The 27,940-nt window shown below is 41.1% G+C and overlaps 1 protein-coding gene and 2 long non-coding RNA genes across 5 annotated transcripts in view; 2 read left to right on the forward strand and 1 right to left on the reverse strand.

The window, feature by feature from the left end:
• The window catches only part of ccdc9b (coiled-coil domain containing 9B), a 40,412-nt gene extending 20,144 nt beyond the window's left edge, over positions 1-20,268 (reverse strand). The window contains exon 1 of the mRNA XM_085143036.1: positions 20,060-20,268. Coding sequence (XP_084999162.1) covers positions 20,060-20,071 — 12 coding nt within the window. The 5' untranslated portion in view covers positions 20,072-20,268. The remainder of the gene's footprint in view (positions 1-20,059) is intronic.
• LOC146496586 (uncharacterized) lies at positions 8,078-27,839 on the forward strand. 3 transcript variants are annotated; one of them, XR_014871125.1, is made up of 4 exons: positions 8,078-8,092; positions 26,354-26,399; positions 26,813-26,823; positions 27,604-27,839. It is a non-coding gene; the product is annotated as an uncharacterized LOC146496586 (long non-coding RNA). The 3 variants fall into 3 exon arrangements; XR_014871124.1 differs by lacking the exon at positions 8,078-8,092 and adding an exon at positions 26,109-26,265; XR_014871126.1 differs by lacking the exons at positions 8,078-8,092; positions 26,813-26,823 and adding an exon at positions 26,154-26,265 and having other exon boundaries at positions 27,641-27,839.
• LOC146496587 (uncharacterized) lies at positions 8,102-10,057 on the forward strand. The gene is made up of 2 exons (XR_014871123.1): positions 8,102-8,712; positions 9,378-10,057. It is a non-coding gene; the product is annotated as an uncharacterized LOC146496587 (long non-coding RNA).
• Positions 27,840-27,940: the final 101 nt, after the last annotated feature.

Raw genomic sequence — 27,940 nt, forward strand, 5'->3', positions numbered from 1 at the left:
TTAGCGTCCCCTGCATTAGTTTGAGTGGTTAGAGGTACTGCATACATACCAGTTGTTAATGTAGGGACCACGGCAGTTTTGCTTCATCCCAGGACCCTGGAGGATGTTTACGTGGTCAGTTTGCCTACTGGTGTGACAGAAATACCCCCGAACGTAGCAACAATGGCATCTCACACCGCCACTCCTACTGTGCAGGATCAGATGGAAGGAATTGATTTGTCTAAACTGTCAGCAGAGGAACAGGGACAGGTGAGGTCTCTCCGTAAGAAATACAGCTCGGTCTTTTCCGCTCATGACACTGATTTGGGTTGCACTAGCTTGATCTCTCATGACATTCCGCTCTTAGATGATATCCCCGTGTGGCAGCGTTATAGGCGCATCCCCCCTTCAGAGTAGAGAGAGTAGCAGCCCCTATGCTTCTCCCATTGTGCTCGTTAAGAAAAAGGATGGCAGCCCGCGCATGTGTGTTGATTATCGGCAATTGAACAACAAGACAAGGAAAAATGCATTCCCCCTGCCGCACATTGAGGAATCCCTAGATGCGCTGACTGGTGCCCGTTGGTTTTCCACCATGGATTTTGCCAGTGGCTACAATCAGGTCCCAGTTACGGAAGAGGATAGGCCCAAGACTGCCTTCTGTATTCCTTTTGGCCTATTTGAGTGGAACCGAATGCCATTTGGGCATGTAATGCCCCTAGCATCTTCCAGAGACTAATGCAAATCACCTTTTCGGTGATCAGCAGTGCCAGTCTCTGCTTCTCTATCTTGATGACATTATAATCTTCTCATCAACAGTACAGCAACATCTTGAGCGGCTGGGTGTGGTGCTAGGTCGGCTTCAGCAGGAGGGTTTGAAAGCAAAGCTTGCCAAATGTGCCTTTTTCCAGTGGGAGGTTCGCTACTTGGGCCACGTCATCTCCGATCAGGGTGTCTCCACGGCCCCTACCAAGGTTGAAGTGGTGGCTAACTGGCAGCCTCCTAAGACTGTTTCAGAACTGCGGTCCTTTCTTGGGTTTGCCAGCTATTATCGCCATTTTGTAGAGGGTTTTGCCAAGTTGGCGGCACCTCTGCATAGACTGGTGGCAGACTGGGGAGGCAGAAAATCAAAGAGGTCAGAGCATGGTGTAATGGAGAACTGGACTGCAGAGTGTGCTCAACGTTTTGAGGCATTAAAGACTAAACTGACAACAGCACCAGTGCTTGCTTATGCAGATTTCTCTTTGCCTTTTATTTTAGAAGTGGATGCCAGTCATGGCGGCCTAGGGGCAGTGCTCTCCCAGGAGCGGGGAGGTGAGGCCAATAGCCTATGCCAGTCTGGGTTTGAGGCCTATTGAGCGCAATATGCTAAATTATAGCTCAATGAAGCTGGAGTTTTTGGCACTTAAGTGGGCCATGACTGAGAAGTTTAGAGAGTAATTGGGCCACAAGTGAAGCCCTGAAGTGTATTGTTTACACTGACAACAATCCTCTTAGTCATTTGTCTTCTGCTAAACTTGGGGCTACTGAACAGCGCTGGGCAGCTCAGCTCGCTTCGTTTGGCTTCGACTTAAAGTACAGGTCAGGAAGGAGTAATAAGAATGCAGATGCTTTATCTCGCCAGCATCCACCCGATCCTCAGGAAATTAAAGCCATGGTTCCTGGTACAACCTTGCCTGAACCTCTTCAACAAGCCTTGCAGCTGGGACCAGCTGAGGTATTCCAAGCTGCCATTACAGTTTTGCCCCATCTCACTACTCCTGATCTTCATGCCCTCCAACAGGTCGATCCAGTGATAAAAGAGATCCTGGTGTTCTGGAGACGGAAGCAGCGACCTAGCTTCGAGGAGCGGCAGCAGCTTGCCCCACCTCTTCTGGTGCTGCTACGACAATGGGATCGTCTGATTGAAAGGGATGGAGTTCTGTATCGTTAGGTTCATCGCCCTGACGGTGCCGAGGTGGTACTTCAGCTTTTGCTGCCTAGTGCACTAATTGAGCAGGTGCTGACTCATGTTCATCAGGAGCACGGCCATCAAGGTGTGGAAAGGACCCTAGAGCTTCTCCGCTCACGGTGCTACTGGCCAAGTATGTCTGCCGAGGTAGCTCGCTGGTGTCAGAGATGTGAACGTTGCCAAGTTGCAAAAGACACCCAACCAGCAGCTCAAAGTTTCATGGGACATTTGTTGGCTTCTCGACCAAATGAAATCTTGGCCATTGATTACACCCTGCTTGAACCTTCCCGGAATGGGCTGGAGAACGTCTTGGTAATGTTTTTAGCAAGTATACATTGGCTGTCCCCACTCGTGACCAATGTGCTGCCACAGTGGCCCAGGTCCTCGTAACTGAGTGGTTCTCAAAGTTTGGTGTACCTGCGCGTATTCATTCTGATCAGGGTTGTAACTTTGAAAGCTCCCTGATCCAGCAGCTCTGCAAGTTTTATGGTATTGAGAAGTCCCATTCTACTCCTTATCATCCAGCTGGAAATGGTCAGTGCGAACGTTTTAATAGGACTTTGCACAATTTGTTGCGGACCCTGCCAGTATCCAGGAAAAGAGACTGGAATGTATGTTTGCCCCAGTTACTCTACTGCTATAACACCACTCCCCATCAGGCTACTGGGGAAACTCCATTCTTATTGATGTTTGGGCAAGAACCCAGGTTGCCAGTGGACTTTCTGTTGGGCAGAGTACCGGATCCCATCAGTGGAGATGTGCATGAGTGGATTCAGGAGCATAAAGCCCGGCTACAGGTTGTACATGAAGGAGCCAAGGAAGGACTGCAACTGGCTGCCGACCGCAGAAAGAGGCACCATGATAAAAATGTGAAAGAGGCACCATTGAACGATGGGCAGTTGGTGTTCCTGCACGATCTGAGTGGAAGAGGGAGATGTAAAATCCAAGATCGATGGAAACCAGCGGTATACAGAATCCTGAAGGCACCTAAAGGAGGTGGGGCAGTATATACCATTGCACCTGCAGATGATCCTAGCAGCGTGAAGCATGTTCATCGTACCTTGTTGAAGGCTGCGGTAATAGCAGCTACACCATCAGAAGGGCCTGCTCCGAGCAGTAGCCCACATGGCCCAGAAATATCATCCCCAGAACCAGAACATGACTCATCAAGTGACAATGACCTGCTATTCCTGAGTGTAGGAGCTCCTCATGTAAATGTTTCACCATCTTATAGCCCAGTGGCAGTGATTCCAAGTAGCTCTGAGTTGTTGCTCCCACCAGAAGATCGGCCTTCCGCTGTTCCAGCCCCTTGTACAGCTACTCCAAGTGCAGCACCAGTTCCATCTTGCTCTCTTCCTGTTCCCACTACGAGCTCTGATACCAGAAATATGGTGGTGCGAAGAACAACCCGGTCCGCGGCTGGCCAGCATTCGAACACCCATCATCTCCCAAGACCAATAGGGGAGGTGGCACAAGGGGCTGCAAACTCTATTTTTGAGCTTAGGGTACATGCTGTCTCTGCATTTTTTAGGCCTTGGGATTAACCTGGGTGTCCTTGTAATCCATCGTCGGGGCGACGATGCAAAAAGGAGGGGTAGATTGTGGCAGGATGAATGTTATTTCTCGGTTCAACCCACTTTCGGCCTGGCGCATTAGGGGGGCGCTAGTATAAATAGTGGCCATTTGAGCATTCCTGGATCGCTTAGCTGTGATCTCCTTTTTGGTCACCTGACTTCCCTTGGTGTTGCAGAGATCATTTGCGGGTTACCCTTCTGAAGCCTCCATCGCGGCTGGTAGGTGTTTACTCATTGTAGTGCGTAGATTACCTTACTTGGTGGTAAACAGGTATTGTTTTTAGGTCGTAGCTGTAGAAGCCTCCTATGAGCCACTCCGTTCATGATTCAAGACGCTGTTTACACGTAATTCAGTTTTGTTACGATCTCTGCCTTTTATTGTTCTTTTATAGTAAATACTTATTATGCTTTGCAGGAAGTGTGGGCCTTAGTCGGCCATATGTATGCTGGCTACGGGAGTCGGCTGGCGTGCACATTGACTGGATGATTAACTTAGAGTCGGGCAGACGGCAAGTTGGAGCAATACAGTGATTCCATCTGCTCCAGATTTTAAAGTTTTATCTAGATTGTATGTTTTGTTTTGTTTTTTGTTGTTTTTATTTGTAGTTTGGATTTTTGTTACGCCACTGGTGGGAGGCCCTTTTTCTAGCTGCAGATCACCAGTGTGGTCCTGCAGTTGGGTTATCCCCCAGCACTGCATATTAGTTTTGTTATAATATATTATAATTTTCTTTTTTTCTTTTATTCAGATGTGGAGGGCTGACGTGGAGGAGACTGGGGGCGCCTTAGTGGTGGGAACTTTTGAGTGTTACACACCTGTCTTCTTTTAGTTTATTAGTGTGAGTGTGTGATAGTGTGCTGCACTTGTGTATTGGTGTGTTTTCGTTTCTTTGTTTTTTGAGTTTGTGCGTGGCATCCCTGCCTCTCCACTGGTAAGCCTCGGCTCTGAATATCTTTTTTTTTTTCAAGTATATTTGTACATTGATCTTTATGATTTTGCTTTTATATGTTGTTTTAAATAATTAATAAATTGTCAAACTGTTTTATCATTGAACCTCGTCTCTGTACTGAGTATAATAAACCTAAGTGCCTTCTTGGTGATTAGTGTTACTTCCATTATTCTCTGGGTGAAATTCACAGGGTGGCGTTGTCTTTTAAACTGAAGAGTATTTACTTTATTCCCACCTCGTGCTGCTACACAGATATGCCCACAGGCTAGAAGACAATATCTGTACATCACAAAACAGATCAGTAAAATTACTAAGAACTTTGGGTGTGTTGTTCAAAACTCTTCTGACGTCACCCAAGTCACAAGGCATTTGTTTGTCTGGCTGAATCACCAGATGTGGCATTTCACCCCGGGGAAGTACCAAGCCAGAGACTGAAGGTGGTGTTATGAACAAAAATCGGTACAGCAGTGTGTTACAGCAGTACTCATGTACTGCATGAGGACCATTTAAACACCACCATAAAGCACTGCACTCAGATGGTGTAAAACATTATTAACTTCAAATTATGAAGAGAGAGCTAATGACCTTTGGAAAGTAAAAAGGAGAATCCAAAGAAGTGTTGGGTATACAGGTCTATACTGAATATTCATTCATGACCAGAGATGGGCAGTAACGCGTTACTTGTAACACATTTTTTCATGTAACAAGTAAAGTAAGGGATTACTATTGCAAAAACGGTAATTAGATTACCATTACTTTCCTGTAGGAACGCTGCGTTACTAAAACCGTGATTTTTTGGCGAGAATGTCTCATGACAGTGACGTAAGCGAGTGCGACGTTCGTGACAACAGCTGTGTGCAGATCAACAACGGATAATATATCGAGTGCGGGAGAGAGTATGAGCGTGCAACGTTTAAAGCGTGGAAGTACTGACCTTAGTTTGAGTTTGATTCTATAAAAAGTGACAAAAACATTAGTGTCCGTTGGGAAGAAAACTTCTTTTTACAGGGAAAAAAACCCTAAACTTCCAAGCAAGCACCAAGTGCGCTACCACATAATGGGAAATTCAAAGAGAAACTCGCGGATTCTTCCACTTACCGCTGCGGCACACCTGCACCAGGGCAAACCTCTGCCTATCCCACTCCTGCTTTACAGGTGAAAATAGAGCAACAGGACCGCTAGTCTTTGACTTTATTTATTTTCTGCTGTGTTTTACTTGCATCTATTTGAAAGACTGGGTGTAAACACAAAAAATATTTTATTTTATGTGCTGGAATGTGCAGAAAATAGGTTAAAATGTTAAACAAATTTCTTCCAGTCAGAGAATGTTGCAGATAATTACATTTTTGCTTGATGCATAAAGTTAAAAGATTAAAATTAATAAAACAAGTTTTAAAAAGGGACTTTTCCATTTGATTACATTTTGTATGATGGATTATGCAGAAAAAGTAGAATTGGGCTGAAAGATCTATCGCTTTATTACCTATTCAGGTTGTAAATCATGTTTTTAAAAAGTAACTAAGTAATTAATTACTTTTGAAAATAAGTAATCAGTAAAGTAACGGGATTATTTTTGGGGGAAGTAATCAGTAATTAGTTACTGATTACTTTTTTCAAGTAACTTGACCAACACTGTTCATGACAGTCAGTAAATGTATCATGTTCTATTATTATGACTCTCAGAAGGGCTTTCTACATAAGCCGTCTAAAATAACTAAAAAAAAATGTTTTTACCACTGATAAACAAACAGTTGACCAAACCAATAACCAACATACACCAAATAACCAGAGACCAGTCAGTTGACTGAACAAAAAGAAAGGAAGCCATTTAGACTGTAGGATTTGTTGTTCTCATTCGAACCCAACCCAACAACGGAAAATAGATTGGTCACATCTATCAAAACCAAAACAAATAACATGGGTTGAAACACTCCCATTCAATTAATTGCAGTAGGCGGAAGGTGGATAAGGGTGGCAGAGAGACAAGAAAACCAGTTTCCAGCTCCAGTTCTGGTCTTTTTTTCAGACCAAAACTGGAACCAGACACACCTCCTGATAGCTAGTGTGTAGTGGGAGTGGAACACTCATGGTACTGGGCAAAAAGTCTTGAGTTTCGCAGTTCTTGACAGACTTCATTTCTTTGTATTTTTCCAGGAAAGTGGCAAGCAGGTACAGCAACTTATTGGCTTATCATGCAATCATACATGGAATTACAAGTCAAAAACAAGATCCACTGCTAAGACCACTGGCCCAAAACCATAACAGAGCCTCCACCATGCTTTACAAATGGCTGTAGACCAGGCATGTCGAACTCCAGTCCTCGAAGGCAAGTGTCCTGAAACTTTTACATGTGTCAATGCGGCAACACACCTGAATAAAATTTGTAGGTCATTAACAAGACTTGACCTCATGCTGAGGTGGCAACCTGTAACCCTACTCGAGTAAATTTAAATAAAAGTTGTTTTTTTTTTATCTACTTTTATTGCATGTTCATTCATTCTTGAGCTGCTGTAACATGAATCATATGGCTGAATTGCCACCTCAGCATGCAATCAAGTTCTATAGAGCCTTGCTAATGACCTACTAATTTTATTTAGGTGTGTTGCAGGGACACATGTAAAGATTTCCGGATACCGGCCCTCGAGGACCACCAAGACATGCCAAGTTTTCATCTAACAACTGTTACAGAATCCCCTTGCTTATTAAAAAAAAAAAAAATCAAACTATTATATTTGTAATCTCTTTGTAGATAAAGGAATGGGATCCAATTTTGTGTTTTTGTATAGTGCTATTTCAATGCTAAAAACAACACAAAAAATACAGCAATTAAGATGTTTATAGTTAAGATGCAACTTAACAAAAAAAATTTTGTTAAGTTGCCTGTAAAGATTTTGGTGTGGCTGTTATGTGTAGGCATGACACCACTTAATCCCTTAACTTAGGTGCCTTTGTTGATGCTTGAATCATTCATAGGTCAGTTTAGCAAACAACAAACTATTTCTCTCCAAATGGTGAGATACAAGAATGGTTCTGAAAATAATTAACAAAAAAAAGCAGCCAATGTCCAAAACAAAACCTTTGAGAAAAAGACCATCACAAACCCTGATGAACTATTACTCAAGCCCACTTCCAAGAAAGTCTGGCTTCTTGGAAGCAACTTAAAATGAAATGAGAGGCTTTTTCACAGCACTGTAAACACATCTGAGTTTTAGTTTGGCTGTCTTTACGAGTCACGTTAATGCATTCCTAGGCCTCTTGTTTTTAAGTGCAACCATCATAATTAAGTACAAAAGTCTTCCTCTAGGTCTAACAAAATGAAAGTTTGCCTAAAAGCAGCAACTTTTAATCAATTAAAAAAAAACTTATCTACACTGGCCATCTTAATATTAAGCAAACTACTATGTCAGTATTTTTTCAAATAAAAAAGCATTGATCTTAATTTAGATTTTTCTTTGCAGCACGTTTACTGCAGAGAGAGTAGCTGTGCGTGACGGGTTTGGTTTTTCAAAGAACAAAAGCTGATGTGTAGTTTTCTGGCTACACCCCGCCCACACTGAAACCTCCCTGTTCTTCGTCTCCGCTCTATAAATACAGCTGTAAAAGCGGACATCAGATACAAATTCTTCTGCTTTCTGCATCGGGTAGGTAACTCGTAGTATTGATTTCTTGTGATGATTGATTGCAAGAAAAGTTCAAGACTTATGTTTTCCTCTCCTTTTTTTCAGGTAAAATCTTTTCACGAGGCAAAATGAGTGACCGTAAGTCTCAAATTCTGATGTTTTTTTTAGATGGAGATCCCTGACATATAGTACCTAGGTTGAAAAACTGTGTGTGCTATTACTGCATTTATGAAATTACTGTAATGTTCACTGCACTTCTATGTACAGCTGATTTTTTTATTTGCATTTTGCTACTCTTTATCTAGACTAACTGAAGAACTCTTTGTGCTGTTAAATATGATATAATATGCCTTTCTTGTGTTTCTGTGAGCTGTTTATCTGAAAGGCAACATTGTCTATGTTGTCCTTCTGCACAGTTATGTAACATATTTGCTTTCTAATGAGTCTTCTACTTACATTAGGTCTAGTATTTTTTAAGTAACCAATTTTGCTTTTTGTTTAATTTTTTCTAACTATAGCAAATGACCAGGTGAGTCCATTTATTTCCTTAGATGGTTTTACACCTGTGACAACCAGCATAACAAACTAATAAAGCAATTTTCTTCTCTTAAAAGATATCTCAGGGTCAAGGATGCGCTGGAGTAAGAAAACTTTCACTTGTTTGTTCTCTGCTGTTTTGCTTTGCCAGTTGATGCTGTAATCTCGTAGCGTGCACATGTTGATTTGTCATTATCTCTTCCTACAGTTGGGATACCGTTCTTTTCCGTATTGGATTCACTTTGAAATACTACATTCAAATTTTGTCTTACAAAACAAGTCTATACTCCTCATTTGAGTGATTTTGTGATCTATGTAAAATATTTTACATGCCACACACAAATCACTATTTTGACTAGGTGTTTCCTTAGTTTAGATGAGTTGCTAGGGCCAGGTTTGCATTTCATACTAAAAATGCTGCAGAGATTTAGTCTGGGTGTCACCACTAAGGCAAAACCTGCACATCAGCATCCTTTTCTCATCTTTTCAAGTTATTGTTACATCTCCCTTAGCTGTAGCCTTGCGTAAAATCGCGAGGTTCATTGACAGCCAACAGAAAGCGGTAGTTGTGACCTCACTTTTGGCAAGTGCTATCATTTGTAAGGGTGAAGTTTGTGAGGAATACCTATAGATGACCAGTTCAATGAAAAGCACTGAACTGAAGATTTCGGTACCCAACCATCCGAAGCATGCAGCTTTTCCAGTCTTTTTGAGTTTGTTGCCCAATGAGTTTCACTAAAAAGTCATTTTTTATTACGGTTGTTTACAGGGCAAACCAGGTGGACACGGGCATGGGCCTGGACACGGACATGGGCCTGGACATGGACACGGACATGGGCCTGGAAAAGAACATGGCCATGGACATGGAGATGGAAAAGCCCATGATCATGGGCATGGAAAAGAACATGGCCATGGACATGGAGATGGAAAAGCCCATGATCATGGCCATGGAAAAGAACATGGCCATGGACATGGAGATGGAAAAGCCCATGATCATGGCCATGGAAAACTACCTGGTCCTCCCAAATAGATAATGAAGAAGTGACTCATCATTCTGTGCACATTGTTAAAAGATAAAGATATGTTCAATAAACTTAATACTGTGTATGAGAGGACTTCTCACCTTGTGCTACTACATAAAGGCTTCATTCTTCATGTGGAGAGCCTCAGTTTTCTTGTCTAGCTCCAGCTCTTCTCATATCCCTTGTAAATGACCACGGCAGACCCGGTGACATTAACATGCTTTGCAGCGTTTTTTATTAGCACGCACACGGTTCCTGTTCACAATACACACAGAGCTGCAGCTCTCCCGCTGCCAGCCCAACATTACCACAACAACATTTGCCAAAAAATCCAACTTTTAAGTCGGCGAGGCATGATTTCAGATGCCTCTCAGGTGGGTCAATCACACCTGCAGCAGCACCGTAAATCACGCCCCGCCGCATCCCTCTTGCACATCCTGTCAAATCTTACACCTGCTTTTACTAACATAAACCATTATATATATATATATATATATATATATATATATATATATATATATATATATATATATATATATATACAGTGGAACCCCAACTTACAAAATTAATTCATTCCCGAGGGTCTTTCGTAAGTCGAAGCACCCATCACGCCTTTTGGGTGAATGATAGGCTATAGGGTAATTGCTAACTGCAACAACAATACGTCGTTCAAGTGGAACAGCGAAGCACAAGTACGAAGGGCCAAGGGGGTTGTCACATGATTCGGAAGGCATTGTGGGCATTGTAGGCATTCTGGGCTCAGCCAATCAGAGCCAGCGGATTTGCCGTAACACTGGCAGAAATATTGCCTTTAAGTGCCTTCGTAAATGCCTTCGTGAATTTTTGTTAAATGGGGTATTCGTAAGTCGGGGTTCCACTGTATGTATATATATATATATATATATATATATATATATATATATATATATATATATATATAAAATCCAAGAAAGGGTCTCCAGTATGAAGAGATGAACAGCACCAGGCCCTGACATGTTTCACGCCTACTGGCTGAAGAAGCTGACTGCACTCCACGAGCGTCTGGCAGCACAAATGAACCAGCTGCTAGTTGACGAGAGACATCCAGAATGGTTAACCGAAGGCCGGACAGTCCTGTTCCTCAAGGACCCCCAGAACAGACCGGTCCGTCCAACTACCGACCAATAACCCAACTCAGCACCACGTGGAAGGTCCTGTCAGGCATCATAGCGGCTAAGATGAACAGGCACATGGGTCAATGCATGAGCGGGGCATAGAAAGGGATGGGCAAGAATACCAGAGGCGCAAAACACCAGCTCTCTCTCTCTTCATATGTATGTGTGTGTGTGGGGGGGGCAGAGGGAGTGTTCGCCCAGGGCGCCAAACAAGCTAGGACCGCCACTGATTATAATCATAGCCTTGGTAGTATTTTGAACTCTCTTGCTCCACTAGAAACTAGACCTGTATCCTTTTCTCACTCAGCACCTTGGTACAAATGGCCAAAGTGTCTTTCTTATCCAAAATCATCCTGGCCAATGGTCATAACTCCCGTACCTAATTTAAAATTTTTAACTCAGTGGTTAACCCTTGTCCGGACATGCCTTTACCTTATTCTCAGGCTCTTTGTGAGCCAAATTCACTTTTTAGATAAGGTCTCATCTCTTAAGTCCTCCCTTCCCCCTGTTTTATGTTCTCTCCCCATTCCTGAGTGCATTTCAACTTTCCACCAGTTTGAGCCTGTGTCACTTTTGTCTCTTAAGCGGTTAGTTGATCAAATGAATAACACCAATACTGTGCTTGACATTCTTCCATCTCGCATAGCTATGGACTGTTTTGATGTAATTGCACCTAGTATCCTATTTCTTCTTTCTCCTTGCTCTCAAGCTGTGTTCCTTTGGCTTTTAAGCATGCTGTAGCCCACCCGATTCTTAAAAAAAGAAACTCTGACTGTTATGACCTTTTAAACTACAGACCGATCTCTAAGCTTCCTTCTTGTCCAAGATCCTGGAGAGACTAGTTCTCTCCCAGCTCCAGGCTTACTTGGACACGAACAATATTGCTGAGAAATTTCAATCTGCTTTTAAGCCATTGCATAGCACTGAAACGGTGTTGGTTAGAGTTCTTAATGATATTCTTGTAATTACTGATACTGGATGCTCTATGGTCCTAGTTTTATTGGACCTCTGTTCGGCTTTTGATATGGTGGACCATAACATCTTATTATTAAGACTTGAGCACACTGTGGGTATTAGAGGCACTGACCGTGACTGGTTTAAATCATACCTTGCTGACAACTTAGGCACCTTCTCCTCTTCCTCTGCACCAGTCTGTTGCGGTGTACCTCAAGGATCAGTTTTAGGCCCTATTCTTTTCTCACTGTATTTGCTCCCTCTAGGCGCAATCTTTGAAAAATACAATATCACCTTCCACTGTTACGCCGATGACATACAGATCTGTTTTGAACTTACTGACAACCTTGCTGTGTCCCTGCACTACTTTCAAGAATGCATGCGGGAGGTCAAAGAATGGTTCCTGAGTAATTCCCTCGTTTTAAACGATAAGAAGACTGAGATTGTGGTGTTCAACAGTAAAATCCCTCGTGTCCAACTTTGTGCTGCCCTGGGTCCCTTTGCTAGGTCTTCCTGTGACTATGTCAATAACTTGGGTGTACTGCTGGATAGCTCGCTCAAACTCAATAAGCAAGTGTCTGCTGTAGTGAGATCTAGTTTCCACCAACTGCGCCTTATCGCTAAGGCTAGGCATTATGTTCCACATGAGGACCTGGAGAAGCTTATTCACGCTTTTGTGACCTCCAGGTTGGATTATTGTAATTCCTTGTACTACGGTCTTCCCTCTTCTCTTCTTCTTAGACTGCAAACAGTCCAAAATGCAGCAGCCCGCCTCTTGACTGGTACCAGGAAATTTTGCTCTATTACTCCTGTTCTAGCTAGCTTGCACTGGCTGCCCATTAAGTACCATATTCAATTTAAAATATTACTCCTTACATTCAAAACTATTAATAAATTAGTGCCGAGCTATCTTAGTGAACTTCAAGCCACATACTCCTGCTAGAACACTTAGATCTGCCACTCATCTACTTCTGATGCAACCCAGATCTCGGCTGAAGTCTCGGGGTGACCGTGCGTTTGCTCTGGCTGCCCCGGTACTGTGGAATACCCTTCCTCTCGACCTCCGTGCCTCTGATTCTATTGCACTGTTTAAATCACGAATAAAAACCCACTTATTCAATCTTGCCTTTCCCTCTAGTTCATATTTCTTTTGTGATTTTATATTATGCACTTTTATGCTCATTTAATTCCTTGTTTGTTCTGTATCTGCTGCTTTCCTATGTATGAGTGACAGCTATCTGCCTGCATACCTAGTACTTGCTTTGGTCCTATTTCTATTATCTTCCTTTTATTCTCTATGTTACTTATTAAGCACCTTGACATACCCTTGGTTTTAAGTGTGCTTTATAAATAAAGTTCATTTGTTATTATTATTATTATTACACTTCTGAACTCTAACTTTTGAAAGCTAAAGGCCGGCGACTTGACGTCTCCAAAAGAAAACCGGCCTTACTATTCATAAGGAAATGTTTAATAATCATGTTCTGCCTTATAAGTAGTGTATTAAGCAAACTACATCTGCCTATTACTCTACCATTATCTGTTCAAGAGAGGATTCTACTAAGATACTGTTCTCACTTTTCAACTCTTTTCTCAGGCCACCAGACTTTCTACCTGCTCATCTCTGCTCGTCTAACTCCTGTGACTCTCTAATGCTATTCTTCACTGAGAAAATTCATAAGATACACTGAGACCTGGCTCCCGATATTCCATGTAGCTCCTCCTTCTCAACCCCACCCCCATTTACATTGCCTTTCTGCCTTCCAACTTCCCTCTGTCACTGATATCTCTGATCTCATCCGCAAGTCAAAACCTTCTACCTGTCAGTTTGAAAAAAATAGTTGCTTCACAAGTTCATCTACACCTAACCAACAATAACCTTTATGAACAGTTCCAGTTTGGTTTCCGTCCCTCTCATAGCACTGAAACTGCTCTTATAAAAATAATGAATTACCTTCTTATGGCAGCTGACTCCGGTCTCCTCTCACAGAAACATCTGTGCCGAATACGGCCTGGAAGTCCCGAGGTCAAAATGGGAGATGCCCCCAAGGTGGTGGAGAATGACCGAGCTAAGATCCTGTAGGACTTCCAGATACAGACGGACAAAATGGTGGTGGCTAACCAACCGGACATAGTGGTGGTAGACAAACAGAAGAAGACGGCTGTAGTGATCGATGTAGCGGTTCCGAATGACAGCAACATCAGGAAGAAGGAACACGAGAAGCTGGAGAAATACCAAGGGCTCAGAGAAGAGCTCGAGAAAATGTGGAGGGTGATGGTGGTCCCCGTGGTAATCGGAGCACTAGGTTCGGTGATTTCTAGGCAAGTGGCTCCAGCAGATCCCAGGAACAACATCGGAGATCTCTGTCCATATCTCCAGAAGAGCGTCCAGACCTCTGGTAGAGGACCCGAGCTTGAAGGATAGACAGAGGGGCGAGATGGTAATTATTTTATAATTGTGTGTGTGTGTGTGTGTGTGTGTGTGTGTGTGTGTGTGTGTGTGTGTGTCTGTACGGTCTATATATCTGAATGTAACTGCAGATTTAGGATAGTTTTATGTCAGTGAAAAACATTTTTGTGTTATGCCAACCCTGAGAAAGGCTTTCTAAAGATAAGATAAGACAAGATAGCCTTTATTAGTCCCACACGTGGGAAATTTGTTTTATCACAGCAGGAAGTGGACAGTGCAAAAGTTATGTAGCGAAAATTTGAATATAATAAGAATAAATACAGTGCACAACTGTACAGACTAGAATGAAATAAAATACTATATACAGTAGAATAAAATAGAATAAAATATACAACAGGATAAAAATAGAATACAAATGCTGTATACAAATGAGTAAAAATACAACGATGCCTGCCAGCTCTCTCGCCACAAGGGGGCTCCCCAAAACAGCTGACAGCCATTCCAACAATGCCAGAAAAGAGTATTGCACTTAGTGTTATTGCACATGTGTGGATGTGTGTGTTTGATCAGTTGGAGTCTTTGTTGTACAGTCTGACAGCTGCGGGGAGGAAAGACCTGCGAAATCTCTCCGTCCCACACCGTTGGTGCCGCAGCCTGCCACTAAAGGAGCTGCTCAGTGCTGTCACAGTCTCCTGCATGGGGTGGGAGATGTTGTCCAACAGGGATGACAGCTTAGCCACCATTCTCCTGTCACTCACCACCTCCACTGGGTCCAGAGGGCATCCTAGAAGAGAGCTGGCCCTTCTGATTAGCCTGTTCAGTCTCTTCCTGTTCCCAGCAGAGATGCTGCCACCTCAGCAGACCACACTGTAAAAGATAGCTGAGGCCAACACAGAGTCATAGAAGGTCTTCAACGACCTGAGTCTCCGCAGCAGGTACAGCCTGCTCTGCCCTTTCCTGTAGAGGGCGTCTGAATTATGAGTCCAGTCCAGTTTGTTGTTCGGATGAACACCAAGGTACCTGTAGCTGTCCACAGCCTCGATGTCCATACCTTGGATGTTCAGTGGTTGCAGTGGAGGATGTTTGTGCCTGCGGAAGTCTACCATCAGCTTCTTGGTTTTACTGGTGTTGATCTGGAGGTAGTTCAGCTGGCACCAGTCCACAAAGTCTTGGGTCAGTCCTCCGTACTCCTTGTCATCCCCATCAGTGATGAGGCCGACTATTGCAGAGTCTTCTGCAGGAAGCACTGGGTGGAGTTGTGGGAGAAGTCTGCAGTGTAGATGGTGAAGAGGAACGGAGCCAGAACCGTTCTCTGTGGGGCCCCCGTACTGCAGACGACCCTGTCCAACACACGGCCCTGAGTTCTCACATACTGTGGTCGGTCGGTGAGGTAGTCCAGAATCCATGTAGAGAGGTGATGGTCCACTCCAGAGTTCCCCAGCTTGTCCTTCAGGGCCGTGGGAAGAATAGTGTTGAAGGCACTGGAGAAATCAAAGAACATGATTCTCACAGTGCTCCCAGCGGTCTCTGTGAGAATCATGTTCTTTGATTTCTCCAGTGCCTTCAACACCATTCTTCCCACGGTTATTGTAACTATTGTGTTAACTATGTGTTATTGTGACTGTTATTGTAAAAAATACAATAACAATAACAATTGTAAAAATACAATAACAGTCAAGACATTTTTATCATTTATTAACAAACTATAAAAAACAAAGAACATTCATGTTAAAATGAAAAGAAGGGAAGTGAAACAGTCACAAAGAGGCTGGTGTTCTCTCTTAAAACCAGCCTAACATCAGACAATCAAACACAAAAGAAACAACAAAACAAAAGTGTAAACTTTTCAAATAGCTTCAGTGGTCGGAAGTAAGAGAACCAGTTTCTGTTTGTTTGGTTTTTTTACTGGTTTTCAGCTTGTCAGGCCAGAACAGATACACCTGAGGGGAAAAATACAAACAAATCACAGACATCAGAGGAAGCAGGAATGGGGGAAGGTAAAAATCTCAACAATGTAGATGACTCTGACTAAGTCCAAATGTCAGTCAAACACAGTCCAAAGGAAAAATACAGACAGCACAATGACTTTGACAGAGTGAAAGCCAAAACAAAAGGAATCTGACTTACCTGAATTTACCTCCTATCTTTTATAAAACAAAAGCTTTACAACATGAGAACATCCAAAGCTAAAATCATAACTGATCTTACCCAGGTTACTTCAACAATCTAATGTGAAACAGTCCTAATCATCTTACTAATAAATCAAAACATGTTAATCTGTCCTTCTAATTTTTTTATGCCTTGAAAATGTTTAGTCACTTCAAACTTGTCAGACCCATTGCTCAGGAGCCAACAAAGCATTAAGTTTCACACCAATTCGATGGGTTGTTCTCATATTTTGACTGAAAGTTCTTCTCCATTGCAACTGTTTCTTATCTAAAAGCTAATTGTTGTCTTGTCAGATTTTGTCATGGTTAAAACAAAGTGCATCAGTTTTAAGGTTTTCCATATCAGGACATAAAAATCTTTGAATATGTTGTTATCAGTTCTCATTTAAAAAGCCTGCGTCTCTACGCCCGGTGTAGGGGTGCATCATTGCCAAAGGAATTTCCAGCTTACAACTGGAAAAGCACGATCAATGCTGAATGTTTTTAGAGCAACATACTTCAACATATGTTTAAATGTAATATGTTCTATTGTGAATAGAGTAGCATTATTCTTTTGTTCTATGCAAATTTTACATTTCACAACATCACCATAGATTTCAAACTCAAAATCTTCTAACAGCCTAATGTGCTGGTGACAAATTATCACTATAAATAATGGAAACAGTGACAAAAAGTCACAGTTTGCCCTTTTATGACGTGATGATATACACATAAATGGATTCAGCTGTCCATTTAAGGTCAGAGAACCCTATATAATATATATTCTTGTTGCATGAAGCAATACACAGTATGAACAGTGTGTAGGTATGTGTGTTTGCAACAAAGCTAACAGTGTCATGTTTGCTGTTTGAAGTTAACTTTGTTAGTTAGGCGGACTTCTGTATGTCAGGGCAGGTGCGGATAGAGAACAACCGGTTCTGAAGTCCATCAAAACCTGCCTCCAAGCCTCTCAACTGTTTTCATCTGTGCAGTTTCAAAGAATGCTGTCAAACTAATTGCAGCTGAGCTTTTTAGCACCTCTCTTCTACTCTTTTCAGACTTTGTTTAGTCACAGGAAAACTAAAAATCTTGGACTAGTGCTTCTTTTTACCCACACTGGAAATAAATCAGGATTCAGTAAAGAAATTGATGGAGAATTGCACCTATACAAACCCTTTAACTGCAATTATTTTGTTAGTTATTACCTGGTTGCAGCTCATTAAAAAGAAAAAAAAACTGGGTGTGGAAAATAAACTTTTGTTTCCAGATGCAGTTAAATAGTCACACCCAAATGTCTTTCAGACATGAATGCAGAGAGGAACAGCATGAATGTGAGCTTACCATGAGATCTGAGTTCGGTTGGCAAGATGAAACTAGTGGGAACATCCACTTCACGAAAGAACAAAAGTGGGCCTTTGCCATGCAAACATGTCACAACCCTTTTTTCTTTTTTTTTTTACAAAGGATTTTTCTGTCTAATTATGATGGCTTCAACTGACAGCAGGATCCAAAAACAAGCCTGACAGGACAAAAAACAAAGACTAATGGATGCTGATGTCTCAGCTCTCTCAGAGCTGCTGCAGAGCCCAGATATGCGTAAAAAGAGAAGGATTATAATGACAATATATTAATTAATTTGGAGATGGTGTATTTTTATACACTACTAACAGAAAGGAGAAGCTGCCTTGTCAGTGTGTGTTACTTCATGTAACATGTGGGCATCACTGACAGCAGCCATATCTACAGTGAGATGGAGGTTAAACTGATTCAGACTAGATGTTACAATCTCTGATAATGGATTGCTTCAAATGGAGAAAGTCTCGAGGGATGGCTGTTATGAGGAAAGGCAGCCCAGAAATTTTACCAGCGGGACACATCGTTGTGTGCCTAAACTTCACAGGGTGTTTCGGTCTTTTATCCCAAGCTAATCTGCCACTTTTTAACCTCCCTTGGTTAGGTTTAGGGATTAGAGATCTGATCTAGATTATCATAAAATCCCATCGTCAGTAGTGGACCTTCGATTCATCAGATGTTTTGGCCATTATCACTAGACACCCTCATCCAAGGAGGCTCTGCCAGGGTTGTTCAGGCCCCAGAGTGTGACACTGGTTTATATCAAATTGTTATTTCTCTTCTACTTTCTTCTGTTTAGTTTTCTACAATTTATTTTCTTCTATCAATTCATTGGAACTGAAAAGTAATACGTATCTCTTTAATATTTATGGAGCCTCACTTCTTCAAAAGAATAGAAAAGGTGCTAGAGAGAAGTAAGACAAAAGAGACGAGAGAGCGGAGAGCTGGAAGGGGGGCGCCTGATCTGGCATCCCACACCTCCCCACCAGATCGGACTGTACGCTCTACCTCCCCACTGCCTCCCAGAAAAGGGAAGAAAAGAAGAGGGGAGAAGATCAGAACATTTTTCTTTTTCTTTTTTTCTCTTTCATTCCTCCTTTAGGTTTCACTACCATGAGGTTAACTGCACAGCTCCAGGGAGGCCCTGAGACAGCTGTATCAGTCAACCAGCAAAATTTCTACCCTTTTGACGACCTCTACTGAGGCAGACCCACCACAAGTTGGTCAATCCTAGCCGTGTGTCTCATGGTTAGCTGACTACCTTAGCTGCCCAAGTGATGTCAGCCCTCTTTAGCCACAGCCAGTGGCTGGTCCTCTCAGCAGTGTTAGCTAATTCTATTGTAGCACTGCCGTTGCGACTGTCCAGTCTCTCTAAGCAGTTTTGCTGTTGTACTGGCAACAAAGCCCCTGCACCCCACTTCCACCGGGCACACATTGGTCTTCCAGCCTCTGTCCTCTGCTTCAGCTGCCAGGTTGGCATACCGCAGCTTCTTACACTCAAATGCTTCCTCAATTGCATCCTACCACGGTACCGTCAGCTCAATGACATATGCAAGTCACAGAGTAATTGTTACCATCTCTGTGGGGAAAATTAGCCTCTGATCCAAGTCCACTTGCATCTGCCAATCCCTGGTGACCTTCAGCGGGCCCAAGTCCGGGGTTGAGGGGCTCGTCCTCGGCTTGTCCCCCTCCCGGACAAATGCTGATGAAAACTGACGCTCCTCTTAGTTTGTGAAAGGTTGAGCATTGATGGATTTTCTCTTGCACTCAAATTTCTCAGCTAGGAAAGAAAATAAAACTGTTAGTAAAGTTTAATGCTTTCATTGAACTATTTGCTGTACCTGTCTGTGAGAAAATGAACCAAACAATCCGTTTATTTATGACCTAAATGTAGGTCACGAATATGAGTTTGTTGTTACATTTACTAGTTTAAACTCTTATGTAGCACAACATTGTGTTGATTTTGTACATCGTGGCTTAATTTAAAGTAAAAGAGACAATAAAGTCATGCACAAGTTTGTGGCTGATGTGATACACAAATGTAGAATAGAATAGAATAGAATAGAATAGAATAGAATAGAATAGAAATATGTGCCAAAGCTATTTTTAAAAATAGAGCAGATTTGTCATTTTAAGACTATTTCAATTATCAGTACTTCTTCTCTTATAGCAAGCCAACACCATTTTCCTTAGAAAGAATTCAAACACAAACAGCAGTACGGGATGCTGAATAGTTGAATTCACACTGAGCTCTCAAATCAGTCAGATTTTTTGCAAAATGACAGAAACAGAGGGGGGAGAAAGAGCCAGAGACACAACTGAAACTGGGACAGAGCAGAAGAGGAAACGAGGGGGAACCTAATACTAAAAAGAGAGGGAGAGCGAGGGGGAAGAAGAGAGAAGGCACTCACTGGTCTTTCCATGTCAGCGCTGGGAGCTGGGCTGGGTCCAGGCGCAAAGCAGCCGTGGCGGCAGAGAGGGCTGGCTGGAGTCGATGATCATACCTTGATTACAATGAGCAGCCAAGACGTCTAACAAATGCACAGAGCTCCTCTGTTAACAGATTTCACAGCACCCACCCGCTCTTTCTCTCTCCAAACCTCACATCCTCCCTCTCCCCCTATAAAGCACTTGCTCTTTCCCCTTCTCACTTATCCTCTGCTCGAGGCACGCCGGTTAAATCATGTCACCTTACTATCAAAGTAAAACAGGAAACACCAGAGACATCCACAAAAACACAGGCTTTTTGAACATGGAACACAGGATGGGCACAGAAACAGAAACCAAGAGACAGAAGTGATAAATAATGAAATCAGAGCCCATTAATAAATTCAAAACACAAAAACACTGGGTCAACAACCCAGGACCATGGCAGCGGAAGAGAACCAGAGATTAATAACAAGTATGATTTATTGCAGAGAGGTCTATTAACACATAGTGAGTGAGAAAGGTGACTGAAGAAGAAATACTCAATGCATCATGGGAATCCCCCAGCAGCCTACGCATATTACAGCATAACTAAGGGAGGATTCAGGGTCACCTGGTCCAGTCCTAACTATATGCTTTAGTAGAAAGGAAAGTTTTAAGCCTAATCTTAAAAGTAGAGATAGTGTCTGTCTCCTGAATCCAAACTGGAAGCTGGTTCCACAGAAGAGGGGCCTGAAAACTGAAGGCTCTCCCTCCCATTCTACCTTTAAATACTCTAGGAACAACAAGTAGGCCTGCAGTGCGAGAGCGAAGTGCTCTAATAGGGTGATATGGTACTACAAGGTCATTAAGATAAGATCGGGCCTGATTATTTAAGACCCTGTATGTGAGGAGCAGGATTTTAAACTCAATTCTGGATTTAACAGGAAGCCAATGAAGGGAAGCCAATACAGGGGAAATCTGCTCTCTCTTTCTAGTCCCTGTCAGTACTCTTGCTGCAGCATTTTGGATTAACTGAAGGGTTTTCAGGGAGGTTTTAGGACTTCCTGATAATCATGAATTATCAGGAAGGGGGTCCTGATAATTGAATATGCTTGCTGATAATTGAATATGCTGATAATTAAATATGCTTGCTCATAGGGGGTCATATGACCCCCTATGAGCAAGCACTTTGGCGACAGTGGGAAGGAAAAACTCCCTTTTAACAGGAAGAAACCTCGGGGGTGACTGTAGCTCAGGTGGTAGAGCAGGTCATCTACTGATCGGAAGGTTGGTGGTTCGATTCCTGGCTTCGCCTAGTCTGCATGCCAAATATCCTTGGGCAAGATACTAACCCCAAATTGCTCTCCGATGCATCCATCGGAGTATGAATGTGTGTGAATGTTAGCTATAAAGCACTTAGAGAGATGTGCTTGTGTGAATGGGTGTGAATGGGTGAATGCACAAGTTGTGTAAAGCGCTTTGAGTGCTCAGATGGGTAGAAAAGCGCTATATAAGAACCAGTCCATTTACCATGAATTTCAGTCGTCCAGCCTGGAAGTAATAAATGCATGAACTAGTTTTTCAGCATCACTCTGAGACAGGATATTTCTAATTTTAGAGATATTGCGCAAATGGAAGGAAGCAGTCCTACATATTTTAATATGTGCATTGAAGGGCATATCCTTCTCATAGTGTTACTGGAGGCCAAGGTAATGCCATCCAGAGTAAGAACCTGGTTAGATACCATATTTCCAAGATTTTCAGGATCGAGTACAATAACTTCAGTTTTATCTGAATTTAGAGGCAGAAAACTAGAGGTCATCCCGGTCTTTCTGTCTACATTCCTGTAGTTAAACTAATTGGTGTGTGTTATCTGGCTTCATGGATAGATAAAGTTGGGTGTCATCTGCATAGCAGTGAAAATGTATGCTATGCCTTCTTATGATACTGCCTATGGAAAGCATGTATACTGTAAGCACAATTGGTCCTAGCACTGAACCCTGTGGAACTCCATAATTATATGTGAAGAGGACTCTTCAATTACATAAATAAACTGAGTGTATTAATTCCTTGGGTTTTTGGGGGTTTTTTTTTCAATATTGTTAATACTGCAAGGAAGACTAATTGCAAGCTGTTATCAATATCAGACCAGAGAAAAGCCTTTGATAGTGATAAAAATGCAAAAATGTGTGGAACGGCCTAAGCTAAAATGAATAAACATTAAATGAATCAGGAGCGGTTTATAGATGCTGTGCCTAAATTAGACTCAGTGATCAATGAAAGCACTCGGTTATAATTCCCGTGTCTAAAGTTCAGTTTGCACATTTAGGGACACAGGTTTAAGACTTTAAATGCAACATTTAACCACTTAGCTTAAAGCATCATGGGACTCTTTGATAGCCTAAGATAAGATGAAGGTAAATAAACCTGACTCCAAAGACTCCAAAAATAAATTGCTTCCCTGAAAATTCCAGTGATTCGTCTTGAACAAAACAGACGGAAAACCAGCAGCACTACTCATCGTAATCATGGCTTAAAGCAGAGACAGGGTGCAATTTGGTGTCAGGTCCACCAGGTGGAGCCAAATCACCATCAACACGAGTCATGCATCAAGAGACGAGACGCCGAGTTAATTATTTCAAAATATCTAAAGTGCCATGTAAAGATTTAAAATATAATGCCACATTTGACCTGTGACCTCTCTTTCAAGGTCAATAGAGTAATATGAATGTCAAAGTGATAATATTGCTATACAAAGCTGTTTAAAACTATTTCTTACTGCTCTTATATGGATTGATAACATAAAGGCGTATAGAGAATGATGCATGGGGATTTTAAAAGTTGCATTGCTTTGGACCCCTGCATTGGCAAAATTTAGGAAATGATACTGGTATATGGAGATTGTAAATATCACACTATAGTTTGACCTCAGACCTCACTTTTACATTTCAGATGCGCTTTTCTATATATAATCAAAATCAATATGTATCGTAGACTCTTGAGGTCTTAAAGCTCATTCCATATGACCTGTCATATCAAAAGAAATGAGATGCAGGTTATTCAACCAAAACACTTTTTGATGAGAAATATTTAAGGTAAAGAAAAACCAAGCACGCTATGAAAAGTATTGGGAAAACAAACATTTATAAATATAAAGAACAAAATAAATAATAAAGAAATAGAAAATACTATTATCATTGATAAAATAAATATAAACAACTGCATTTTTAAGAGTCGTTCAGTTTTCATGTGCTTTTGTCTTATTTCCACTTTCATGTGTTTATTTCACCATTTGTTTTCACTGACAGTAGTCCTCTACAGATGTTTCACTGCTTTTTCTTCTGGAGAAAAAAACACAGTACTGGGATGTCAATACATTAAATTTGATTTGAGATTTTCATTAACGTTTTTTGTTGTTGTTTTTTCACCTGAACCAAGTATTGTAACATTTTCAGGGCAGTAAGATGTTTGCATCAAACACTCAAGTTCCTGCATGTTGCGATGGAACAGACATGCCCACAGGCTAGAACATTCGAGAACAGATCGCTTAGATTTCTAAGAACTTTGGGTGTGTTGTTCAAAACTCTTCTGACATCACCTAAGTCACGAGATATTTGTCTATTTTAATCACCTGATGTGATGTTTCACACCAGGGATGTAACAAACCAGAGATTGAGGGTGGAATTATGAACAAGAATGGACAAAGCAACGTGCTTTGGCAATTCTTTTTTGCACTCCCAAGACTAGACGAGAACTTTTCAAACACCACCCTGTCTCACTGTACTCAGATGGTTTAGACATTATTAATTCCAGATTATGAGAAAGAACCAATGCACGTTGGAAAGTGAAAAGGAGCATCTAAAGAAGTGTTGGGCATACAGTACTGTACTGAATATACTGTACTGAATATTCATTAATGAATATAATCAGAAGTGCTTTCCACAAAAGCTGTCTAAAGTAACTAAAATCAGTCAAACCTACTTCTTCTTCTTTTTTTCACTGTTGATAAACAAAAAATGAACAACCCACAAACCAACATCAACACCGAATAACCAAAGAAAAGTCAGCTGGCCGTACAAAAAGAAAAGAAGCCATTTAAACTGTAGGATTTGGTGTCCTCATTTGAGCCCAACCCAACAACAGAAAATAGATTGGTCACTTCTATCAAAACCAAAACAAATAACAAAATACAGGTTTAAAACATCCCATTTAATTAACTGCAGTGGCTTGAAGGAGGAGTGAGACAGAGAGACACAAAACCCGTTTTCTAGCTTCAGTTCTGGATGTTTTTTCAGGCCACAACTGGAGCCAGACATATCTTGTGTGTACTGGGAGTGGCACACTAATAGTGCTGCGCAAAAATCTTGACAGGCTATAAATTATATTTCCCTAGGAAAATGGTAAACATGTTGGGTGACTTATTTAAACATGCAATTATACATACAAATATTGTATATAAGTAAAAAAAAATCCACCAAGACCACATGTACCTCCCTCCTGTCCTCCTCCTCTCTTATATATTGATTATGATTTGAACAACATATTTCAAATTTGGATTCATCACTCAGTAAGACCTGTTGCCACTGATTTTCAGGCACGTTCTTGAGTAATTTGGGACACACCCCAGCCTTTTCTCCCTGTTTCCCTTCCTTAAAATTAGCTTTACACTTTACACTGAGACCATTTCATGAGGCTTTATGAGACTTCAGTGAACGTTAGAAGGATTGATTGAAGGACCAGATGCATCTCTTAATTGCTTATTTCTTTACAACATTTTAAAGACCTGATTTTCAAATACTGTAGTGCTGTGGATAGTATCAGGCCTGACATTTATTGTTTTGTCCACCCTTTTTCCAGTTTTCTCAATTTTAGGGTCAAACTGCAAACAGCGCCGTTATATGATAAATTTGATAACTCTTTGAAAAATCACCTTATTGTTGCAGTAATTAAGAGTCCTAAGAGCATACACAGTAAATAATATAAAGAAAAGAAAAGAAAAACTGAAACATAAAGACACAAGAGAAGGAATAAGTTTCTTGATAAGGACGTGTATAGGATGGGAATGGTTCAATTCAATTCAATTTTATTTATATAGCGCCAAATCACAACAAAAGTCGCCTCAAGGCGCTTCATAGATACAGAGAAAAACCCAACAATCATATGACCCCCTATGAGCAAGCACTTTGGCGACAGTGGGAAGGAAAAACTCCCTTTTAACAGGAAGAAACCTCCGGCAGAACCAGGCTCAGGGAGGGGCGGGGCCATCTGCTGCGACCGGTTGGGGTGAGAGAATGGTAAACTTAAATATGCAAACAGTGAGATGTAATATATAAAATAAATACATGAATAATATATAAAGTTTATATATAGTTTGGGATTTTTGTTTTGTTTTTTGTTGGGGAGTTTTGTAGGTTGCCTGTAAAGATTTTGGTGTGGCTGTTGTGTGTCGACATAAGACCAGATAATCCCTTAACTACCTTTGCTATGCTTGAATGATTCATAGTGTTAAGTAGCCTAACAAACTACAAAATATTCTTCTTAAAATGAGTCTGAAAATTAGAGAAAAATAAGCTAATCTTCAAAATAAAAAAAGAAGAAGAAGAAGAAAAAGAAAAAGACTGTCAGAAAGCCTGGATCACTATTGCTCAAGACCGCTTCCAAGAACGTCTGGCTTCTTGGAAGCAAATTATAAGAAATGAAGGCTGGCCCGAGGCTTTTTCAAACAACTGCACACACACCACAATTTTTATTTTGCTGTCTTTGTGAGACCCTTTAGTTAGTCTTTAGGACTAAGGTCTTGCTCTAAGTCTAAGAAAATGACAGCTTACTTAAAAGTTGTGCCTTTTACAAAGCAGAAATAGAAATAAATGCTATCTATACTGACCATTTGCAGATCAAAACAACACCATAATATCAAGCAAACTACCATGTAAGTATTTTTTCTAATAAAAAAGTTTGAACTTGATTTGGAGTTGTTTTCTCTGCAACACATTTGCTGTTAAGTAGCACATTTGCACATTTGCTGCAGAGACGGTGGTTGTATCTGACAGGTTTGTTGTTTCGGAGCAGAACAAAAAGCTGACTTGTAATTTTCAAGTTACACCCTGCCCCACGCTAAAACATCCTCATTCTTCATCTCAAACTCTGCCCTATAAATACAGCTGTGAAAACAGACGTCAGACACAAATTACTCTGCTTACTGCATCGGGTATGTAACTGGTATTGTTGATTGCTTGTGATGATTGATTGCAGTAAAAGTTTAACACTTAATTTTCTTCTGCTTTTGTCTTTTCCAGGTGAGAACTTTTCACTGCACTTGTAAACAAGACAAAATGAGTGACCGTAAGTCTCTGATTCAGATATCTGTTTATATCGAGATCACTGACATGTAGTAATTAGGCTGAAAAACTGTGTGCTGCTGCTCCATGTATGTTCACTGCACTTGTGCACAGCTCATTTGTTTTATTTGCACTTTTCTACTCTGCAATTAGACAGATGTGCAAATGCAGCTATATGTTGAATTCTTGTTCAAAATCCTTTCAGTGTTTGATTTAAGAACAGTGTGCTCTTTATTTAACTTCAGCTCTCTCTGAGAGGCAGCATTGTCTATACTGTCGTTCTGCAAAATTATTTAACACATTTGCTTTATATTAAGTCTTCTGCTTCTTATATTATGTCTAGTATTTCTGTTATTATGTCTACTATTTTTTAAGTTACCAATTTTGATTTTTTGTTTTTTGTTTTTCCAAATACAGCCAAAGCCCAGGTGAGTGAATTAATTTGGCTTCCATTGTTTTACACCTGTGACAAACAGCATAACAAACGTGTCCTAATGAAGCAATCTTCCTCTCTAAAAAGCAAGCTCTGGGAAAAGGATCAGATTGTGAAAGAAAACTTTCACTTGTGTACTTTCTGCTGTTTTGCTTTACTGGTTGATGCTATTTTGACATTTTCTCTTCCTATGGTTGGGATGCCTTTTTTAAATTACTTTACTCACTCTGAAACGGTAAATTCAAATTTTCTCTTACAAAGTAAGTCGATTCTTCTCATTTGAATCGTTTTGGTTTCTATATAAAAAATTTCACAAGTCACACAAAATAAATCTGTTAAGTTTAGTTTTGTTGCCAGGGCTAGGTTTCCATTTCACACATTAAATGCTGCAGAGGAGTTTGAGTGTCAGTGCTCAGACAATCTTTGCAAGTTGTTGTCACATTTTTCTCTGTAGCCCTGAACCCTCTTACTTAGATACAATTTAAATAGCAGTAAAAACTAGCAGAAATGGGCACTCCGTCTTCAACACATCTGTGCTGGCCATGCTGTGCATAAAATCTCAAAGGCACAAAATGCCAAAACAAATCACGGAAGCAGTTGTGACCTCACATTTGGCACATGCCATAATTTGTGAGGGTGAGATTTGTGGGGCGTGCCAATTCACAAGAGATCACCGATTCCCTTAAAAAACAAGCTTGGTATCCAACCGCGGCAAACAATTTTGAGGTTGCTGCAAAGTGAGTTTCAAGAAGCATTTTCATTTTTCTCTCAACAGGGAAAAAGCCAAGAACAAGGGAAAGGAAAAGGCCCAGAACACGGACATGGAAAAGTCCAAGAACAAGGGAAAGGAAAAGGCCAAGAACCAGTGAAAGGAAAAGGTCAAGAACAAGGAAAAGGCCAAGACCAAGGGAAAGGAAAAGCAGCACCTCACAAATAAATAATGAATCATTATTCTGTGGTCATTTTTGAGAGATAAGGATGTCTTTAATAAACTAAAATAAAAAACAACAAGACTGTGTAATTTGTTCATTTAAACATGAGTTTCTAGCAGAGCCCACAGCGGAACATTTATTCAAAACATAAAAGCTTTTACAATAACCATTAATCATTTG

This window comes from Neolamprologus multifasciatus, chromosome 19 (genome assembly GCF_963576455.1).
Source record: "Neolamprologus multifasciatus chromosome 19, fNeoMul1.2, whole genome shotgun sequence".
Taxonomy (NCBI): Eukaryota; Metazoa; Chordata; class Actinopteri; order Cichliformes; family Cichlidae; genus Neolamprologus; species Neolamprologus multifasciatus.